Source organism: Phalaenopsis equestris, unplaced genomic scaffold, assembly GCF_001263595.1.
Source record: "Phalaenopsis equestris unplaced genomic scaffold, ASM126359v1 Scaffold000540, whole genome shotgun sequence".
Classification (NCBI taxonomy): domain Eukaryota; kingdom Viridiplantae; phylum Streptophyta; class Magnoliopsida; order Asparagales; family Orchidaceae; genus Phalaenopsis; species Phalaenopsis equestris.
The window spans coordinates 802,265-811,579 of NW_018164980.1; the positions used below are offsets into that span (position 1 = coordinate 802,265).

General features: G+C 36.7%; 1 protein-coding gene across 1 annotated transcript in view; it reads left to right on the plus strand.

Annotated features, from left to right (window-relative positions):
- The first annotated feature begins 5,060 nt into the window (after window positions 1-5,060).
- LOC110028945 (probable inactive receptor kinase At5g10020) overlaps window positions 5,061-9,315 on the plus strand; it is a 25,445-nt gene continuing 21,190 nt past the window's right edge. The window contains exon 1 of the mRNA XM_020731022.1: window positions 5,061-6,127. Within this exon, the coding sequence (XP_020586681.1) occupies window positions 5,191-6,127 (937 nt within the window). The 5' untranslated portion in view covers window positions 5,061-5,190. The remainder of the gene's footprint in view (window positions 6,128-9,315) is intronic.

Below are 9,315 nucleotides of genomic sequence, written 5' to 3' on the forward strand. Positions count from 1 at the left end.
ATCACCAATATTGTATGAGTTTGGTGGATTCTCGTGCAACGTCAAGACAATAATTCATTACTCTATCACTGCGAATCTTCTAGCATACATTAGTTTGGTGTAGTATGTGAGAAAGATAATCTAAACACTGAAGTACTTGAGAGACCTGCTAAATAGCCATCAGATGTAGTGCTCACAACAACAGAGTGTCCAACTCCAATACCCATTATTTTACAGGACAATCACGGGGCTAAGGCGTCAAACCTCTGCATCTTCCCCCATTGGAAGGCGTTATCCTGTTGGCGAAGGTGCCCCAGGTTCCTTTCTAGAGGATTAAGTTCATAGGATGAAGAAATCCCTCCTCTAGCTTCTATTTGAGGCCCAACATTTGATGCCATACAGAGTATACTTACCACCAGTTCAACAACCAACAACAAATGTCTCAATCAAACGTACTCATATCGACCCCGCTCCATGTGATGGAACCATTGCCCTGTCAAGTTGGAAAAGATAAAGAAAATTTAGCATGCTTTTAGACATATCATAGGCGACTAACTGAATAAAAGTGCAAGGTTGACTGTGCCGGAGCGGCCAGTTGAATCAAAGTATAGGGTGAAATGCAACATTTAAATTGCACATAATTGGCCAATTAAAATACGTATGGCTAGGCTGAATAGTATTGGTTGGCAAATTGAATCATTTGGTGATGGACGATCAATTGAGCTGGACAATGCAGGTGGCCGGTCAAACCAACCTCGTGCGGGCGACCAAACCCGCGAGCACATAAGCATTCAAAGCAATGCAAGTTGCAATACATACCCATCATGACATACAACATGATATGATGTAAGTGATCACAATCAATAATGAGTCGAACTCAACTAATGCTCTCACATAAGAACCTATGGTTTCAGCTTTTGGATATGTGGCATAGCCGCTCCGGCTTTTGCAAGAAATGTGGAGAACTTTATCCTCCGATTTCTCGTTGTGAAGTCCATTACCATTTATAGGACGGACTAGCTATAAAGCTTTTTCCATCCTATAACCCCTCCACAATCTTGTAGAATGGGCATAGCCCTATGATATCTTTAATTTGCTTTCTTGATACCACAAGTTCCACTTATTCGTCTCACGCAACTATTCTGACACTACTTAGCCTTACTGCCGCTTCAGATGATATAATTTATGGTGAGCTACGACGCCTGATTCGAGAAAATTTCTTTTTGAGAAGAGATCGCTTCTCCGCTCGCCGCAAATTCCAGTCCTCTCCCTTAGTTGTGAACTTCTCCAACACCCCATTCCAACAGGTTTCAAGCTTCCGAACATCGATTCCTATGAAGGGGCATTGACCACTATCGAACCACTTCTTTGTTATGTGTTCCCGACAATTCTCAAGAGTTAAACTTGTACCTGGTTCTACACTCTCCCGTGGAGCACTGTCAATATCTTTAACGAGTTTGTCAGACTAGGTTCAGACAAACAAGAGGATTATAAAAAAATCATCCCGTCTCTTAGGAATTATCCAGAGTGCTTCTATAGGTTCTCCATTGAAGCTCACCAAATTCCAGGAGTGGATCAGAAGTTGTTGAGAGGGGTCATCCGTGGGGGGCTCCGCTCAAGTCCTTTCTACCTATCATTGACGCGGGAGATTGCTCACTTTTATGCTGATCTTATCTATTGTGTCAAAGCTCAAATCATTATAGATGATGTCATCAACGCACATAAGGATCAATTTGAGCAATTTAGGAGCAAGCACAAGAATATCGTTGGGGACGCTAATCAAACCTCACAATGGAATAAGTCCTAACAACAGGGGAACTACAATCTCCCCCATCGACCTGTGAACCAACAACTTGAGCCTTGATTGGAGGACTAAACGCCACTAAACTCGTTAAGCGTTAACATTCTAATGATCATCAATTTGAACCCCCTGATACCTGACTTGGGAAATTAGAACAATACTGTCACTTCCACCAGAGTTGTGATCACACCTCTGAAGCATGTAAACAAGTCAAGGAAGAGATCAAAAGACTGGCTTAATAAGTTTTTCTGGGTTGGTTTGTATAAAATAAACCAAATAGTGATAACGCTATCACTGGGGAAACAAACACAAAAACAACAACCCGTGAGTCACCAAATCATTGGAGAAATCCAAATAATTGCTAGAGGCTCATTGCTCGCTAACCAAGTCCTCATCATCGCACCGACAAAGCCAATATAGAAGAAACAATGCTTCGAGCCCATCACTTTCTGTGATTACGGTCTAGAAAGGGTCCAAGGCCCCCACCAAGACCCCCTAGTCATCAGCACAAGAATTATCAAACCCTGCTACAACATGAAGAGGATTCTGATTGAAAAGTTGGTTTGATGCTATAACAAAAATAAGATAATCTAAATAATGATTCAACTGATAGCTAAAAAAAGGAAAAAAAAAAAAAAAAAAAAAAAAAGCAAAGTCACTCAGCAGCTATTCATAGGAAACATTATATTGTGTTAACATGTTGCATTAAATTATTTTGCAGAACCAACCAACAGTAAATTAAATTTATTGCATTTGTACCTCCACCAAATTGGTCAAAATTACAGTTTTTTATTCATCGCTTAAAAGATTTAATTATGCTTGATTATTTCTCTCCTATCTTGGCATGTGCTCCATGTCATAACCTATCCCTTTTACGTTCGCACCTGGGCTGCACATGGACCCATTATCTTGGACCATCAACTATAATAAAAACAGCTTGTTTTCATTTGATTTTGTGTATATATATATATATATATATATATATATATATATTCCTGCTATCTGAGAATGTAGGCATGAATAGGGTGAGCTGGGAGTCTTGCTAGTCTCAACTGTAATAATAGTGTTTAATGCAATTTCACCGTGGCCCAAATTTTCTGAAAATAAATAAATTTTAGTCATAAAAATAATAAAAAAAATTCAAGAAATATTTACATACTTGCCTCTTAATTCTTAAGTATTTATACATCTAACACGATTTTACTTATACATCTAACACGATTTTATGTCAACTTATCATCAAAAAAAATGTGTATTTCACTTTTATGAAGTTAAAATGATGATATTTTTAATGTGATATTAATTATTTTGATAGTGTAATGTAAAAAATAAAGTTTAGGGGTTGGGTATGTAAATATATAGGAATTAGGTTTCACTCCATTATGATTCTCAAGAAAATCAGACGGTTCCAAAAAATTTCCACAAGTCAATTGATTCAGTTGATTTAATAGGAGTGCGTCATCTCGATTCAAACGACTCGAAATGTTTGATCTGAGTTGACCAGAATAGTTCTCAGGTTGGATTCAACCTATAATGTAATTTGTTTAGTTTTTAGGGTTGATTCAAGTGGACCCACTAGCCCAAATTTCAAGTTAGACAATTCCAAATTATTTTTTAGTTTTAAATGACAAACAATGCATCTTATTATGGGTCAAAAGAACATCAGCTGCTCATCCGGACATCATGTGCTTGCACAATAATTGAATATTGTCCTTCACTCCATACATGGCAATATTCTCTTTATGTATATATATTGCATTTAATTCTAAAAATATTAAAATTATCAGAACTTTATTGATTTTTTTAAATTGATTACCCCCATTTAAAGTTAACATATAAAAATGGGATTTTTACATGCATATCACACAATTCTTATGCATTTACATATCACATATTCAAACTTTTAGTATTTAGGAGCTAATTTTTAAAAGTAAAATATACATTTTAATACATAAATTTATCATATCAAAGTGTTATAACTTATAAATACAAATTTTAAAGTTTAGGTGTTAGAGATATAAATACATAGAAATCATTAGCTACACATTTAAATTTCTCATAAAAAAATATAATTTTTTTTCAAAACTAACTCTTCATCCAAAATAAATGTCAAACCCCAATCTTCTATAGTTGAATTAAATACATCATTAAAAAGTTAAAAAAAAAATTAAAATGATGATATTTTAATGAATGAGTAAAGTGTCAAATTAATTTTCGATTATTTAGATGTGATAGTTTTAGGGTTTATTTTGGGCAGCTGCAACTTATCCAGCTTATGCTGATAAACAACTTATCCTGATAATCTGCTGATGAGCAGTTGATCAAGATAAGCTGACTAGCTGTATGATAAGCTGATCTAGATAATTAGCTGACGAGTAAAATGTCCCGCTGGCCGCGTCTTTTACAAATTCCAAAACACCGTTTCTGATAAGTTGGGAATAAGTGTGAATCAAACAGGACGATGAGATTTTCAAAAAGCCGCCCGTACTTATAAGCTGCCCCAAACAGACTCTTAGTTCCAAAGATTATAGAATAATTAAATTAGTGCAAAAAAAGAAGTACAACTACATACAAACCAATTGAAACATTGCTATTTACAAATGGATCGCCCGTGTGATTTGAGATTTCATCAAGAAATTTGATGTATTAGTGAGAATTAGAAAAATGGATTAAAGAGAGGAGTTGATTTGTAAATATCAATATTATGTAATTGCCCAAAACAAAAAAAAATAGATAAATAAGGAATGGTCCACTCCATACCTAGTGTTGTCCAATCAATACAACCATACAGTGGATGTAACTATCAATTTGGAAAAAGAAACTTTTAAGTTCTTTTATTATATTCCCATGAGTCAAATTTAATTATATTATATTAAACAAATGCTATAATATTATTCTATTTATATGATTTTATATAAAAAAAATACAATATAAAAATGTATAATTGCCATCTCCATAAAAAAAAAAAAACAAAAAATTAATCTGTCATTCTATTTTATAATTAAATATTACAATATATTAATAAAATAGTTAATACAATATTATTTATTTAGATAATATAATATAAACATTAAATATGTTTAGATAAATCTTCCAAAGTTTATATTTATTATTTACACTATACTATAAATTTATAATATAAAAAAAAAGAATTTCTAGAGAGGGCCACAGGCATTGTCTACACATCATGTGCCGCCATGGAGGGGGAAATTTGTGTAGTTTCCAATGCGTCTTTCTTGTCCTCTATGACGCTCTTTCTCTGCACTCTTTACCTTTCCTCTACTTCTTCTTCAAAGCTCTCTCCTTTACCCTGAACAGAAGATAGGAGCGATTTCCTCCTTTATCTGTTCCCTTCTTCTTCGTTTATTTCTCCATTTCTACTTTATTAGGGTTTCAGTTCAGTTCAGTCCATGGCGGCGCACTCTCGCTTCCTTCTCCTCCTCCTCCTGTCCTTCGGGGTGTTAACGCAGGCACAGGTCTCTTCGGACACTCTCTCGCTGCTGGAGTTCAAGAAGGGCATTGCCGACGATCCCACTGGTGTGGTCCGTAACACTTGGAGCCCGGTGGCATGGGATTCTGCGGCGGTGGTAGACTCCTGTCCGCGCTCTTGGCACGGGATCTCCTGCGACGAATCTGGCTCCGTCGTCACCGTCGCGCTTATCGGTCTAGGTCTTTCCGGCGAGATCAAGTTCAACACCATTGTTGGACTGAGGGCGCTTCAGAACCTCAGCCTCGCGGGCAATTCGTTCACCGGCCGCCTCGTGCCGGCCATTGGGGACATGACCTCTCTGCAGCACCTTGATTTGTCTGGAAACCGTTTCTACGGCCCTATTCCCCGGAAATTAACCAACCTATGGGGCCTTGTTCATCTTAATCTCTCGTCGAACGGGTTCAAGGGCGGATTCCCAGCCGGGATCCAGAATCTCCAGCAGCTGAGGGTGCTTGACTTGCGGTCCAATGAGCTATGGGGGGAGGTGGGTGCAGTGCTCTCGGAGCTGAGGAACGTGGAGCATGTGGATCTGAGCAGAAACAATTTCTATGGTGATTTGTTCATGGATTCCAGCAACCTCTCGAGCTTGGGCAATACTGCAAAATACATGAACCTTAGTTTTAATCGGCTAAATGGGAGGTTCTTCTCAAATGATTCTATTGGGGTATTTAAGAGCCTGCAAGTCCTGGATTTGAGTCAGAATGACCTCATTGGCGAGCTCCCTTCCTTTGGTTCCCTGTTTAATCTGAAGGTTTTTCGTGCTGCAAACAATCTGCTTTCTGGGCCGATACCTGAGGATCTATTTGGCGATTCAATTCAGCTGATGGAGCTTGATCTCAGCGGGAATGGATTTACAGGTGAATGCCTTCACTTTTTAAATGTGCGCTGTCTATGCAAAATTGTAACTTTACTGGTTGGTTGTTTGATGGGGGAAGTGATTACGCGTTTGCATGATCGATTATTTCGTACTAATATGTTATTTATTTATTTATTATTATTATGTTATCAGTGGAATCAATCCGTACGAGAAAATCTGCATTGACCAACCTAAAATCTTAAAAAAATTTTGATACCTTGGAGTAAATGGAGAACTTATTACGTGTGCAGACTCTTGTGATCTTATTGGACCAAATTTTTATATTTTTTTCATCCGTTAACTACATTTTTTACTTAATTCTTTATATTTAAATGTCTAGTGCCTAAATTTTAATTTTTACATATTTAGTACTCAAATTCTTAACATCACATAAAAATATCACCATTAACAACCTTTTAAGGGTGAATGCACATTTTCATGCATAAATTTTAATGTGAAACCATTATATGTTTAAATATCAAAGCTCAGGTGTCATATATGAAGATAGAAAAGAATTGTGTAACATGTATGTGAATTTTCTTTTTTTTAATGGTGAACTATTAATCTTAATATAATTCTTGTTGGCGATCTTAAAAAATACAATTATCATTTTTAACCATTAAGCTATATGTCCTTTAATTATTTATCTTTACTTCTATGGCCTTTGATTATGACGTTCGATACTCTCCCACAAAAGAAAAAAAAGGTTTTATATGAAACCGTTTTTTACTAGAATTATTATATTGTCCAATACAAAACCTAAAAGCTTTGATATATTGGCAATAAAAAAGAAATAGAGAAAGAGAGAGAGAGGGAGATAATTGTCATAATGCCTTTATAAGACTGTATTGCACTAATCCTTTTTTTTCTAGCGAGAGAAGTGTAGCTTTGGGTGATCAAATTATTAAAATGTGTGAACGATTTAGATATCTCGGTTTTATTGTTTCAAAGCGATGGTGATATAGATGTGGATGTTATTAGTAGAATTCAAGTTGGTTGGTTGAAGTGGAGGAATGCTTCGAGCTTTTTGTTTGATAGAAAAGTACCACTTAGATTGAAAGGAAAATTTTATAAGATGTTGATGAGAACTGCAATGCTCTATGGTGTAGAATGGTGGCCTTTAAAAGAGAAGCATAATACTAAGTTAAGTGTTGCCAAGATGAGAATGGTTAGGTGGATGAGTGGCTTTACACTTAGAGACAAAATGCGAAATGAATATATCTGTGATAGGGTTGGTGTAGCTCCAATGACAGACAAAATTAGAGAGAGTCGTCTTAGATGTTTTGGTCACATTAAACGTCGATCATCTGTTGATTCGATTAGGAGAGCAGATGTTTTAGATTCGACCTATTGTAAGAAAGACAGAGCTAGACTTAGGAAGAATTGGGCTTATTGTATAAAAAATGATCTTATATTGTATAAAAAAAATGATCTTAATTTATGAGAATTAAATGAAAATATGACACTAAATATGACATAATGGAGAAAAACGATTCATGTAGCCGAGCCCACTTAGTGGGATTAAGGCTTTGTTTTTGTTGTTGTAGAAACTATGATGATATTTTGTTATTCCTATGTTGGAAAATTTTGACCTAAATTTCGTGTTGATGTTTTGAATGAATTTTCGCCATACCGTTGGTTTTCTTTTCTATTAGCCCGTTCTTTTGCATTGAGCTTGTGTGTCTAGGCATGAATATCCTCTTCAAGATTTCCATTAGCTATCATTTTTGTTGACTTAAATCTCAAATTATGTTGAAATATTGTGAATGATAAAAATTTTAGTACAGTTAAATTTAGAAGGTCTAATATCGATACAACTATACAAGTTTATGTGTGATTCTGATAAGAGCGGTGAAATGGGAAGTGGAGAAGTTCCAAGATAGATCATAGGAACTATTATGACCTTGAAGTATATTAATATGAATTCAAATGTGAGTGTTAGAGAGAAAATCAAAAGCATAGCAGAGAGAAGACATGGGAATGAGAGGAAGCCTGAAGAGGCTAAGTGTCTATTTAAGGTTGCTTATAGGGTTATATTTGTCTTTTCACAAGGCTTACCACCGGATATATAATTGATTTACTATCCCTAATGTGCTCTAAGGTTTACTCCTTCATTTGGAGACACATCTCTGGAGATGTCGAGAGTTCCTAGAGCTTTTGAGCGGTTGAGAGGTAAGTCATTCAAGCTTAAGACCAGAGTATGTGTGCCCCTCTCCCCCCCCCCCCCCCCCTTCAAGGTGATGATTGGAGGATCCGATTGTTAGCTTGTTCGTTGGGTTTTTGTGTCTTGTAATCAGTAGAGGCTTGTTAGTGTTGGAGCTCGCTACAGAAGTCCCGAACAACGCCTACTCCCAATCGCGAATGGCGCCTACTCCCGTTCGCGAATCGACGCGATCTTTCCCGCCTCCGCTTCTCCTATATTCGCGAAACCGCTTAAGAAGGCTTGGATTGCTCGCTCGCGAATCACTCGCTCTCCTGTCTCCGTCTTTCCAGATTCACGAAATCCACGAAATCCGCTGAAGAATACTTTCTTCCTTAGTTCGCAAAACAGAAACAGAAAGGAGATTTTCTTCTTTGGTTCTTCTTGAGACTTACGGGAAGCATAAGAAGGAAGAAGAAGATAGTGAAGAAGAATGTGTTCTTCTTGGTGACTTGTGGCAGAAGAGAAATAGGTTTTCTCTTGTATATTTTTCTTCTTCTTCGGTGTTCTTGCTCTTGGGTGAATCTTGGTGTAAAGAGAAAGATCAAGTGAGAGATCCTTCATTGTCTTTGTGATCAAACTGGTGTAAATTTTCTCAATTAGTAAAATCCTCTGCAACTCCGTGGATGTAGGCAATTTGCGAACCACGTGCCGAACCACGTAAATCTTTGTGTTCTTTTGGTGTGAATTTTCTCGTGCTATTTTATTCGCTTCGTCGTCGATCGTTTTAAATTTCATATACACCACAAAAACTGGTATCAAAACCAATGACTACAGACGAAGTGAAGATTTCAGAGATCGAGAAGTTCGATGACACAGATTTTGGTTATTGGAGGATGCAGATAGAAGACTACCTCTATGGGAAGAAACTTCATCTTCCGTTATTGGGGAAAATACCTGAAAGAATGGATGAGACTGAATGAAATCTGTTGGATCGACAGGTTCTGGAGGTTATTTGATTGACCCTATCGAGGTCCGTTGCACACAAC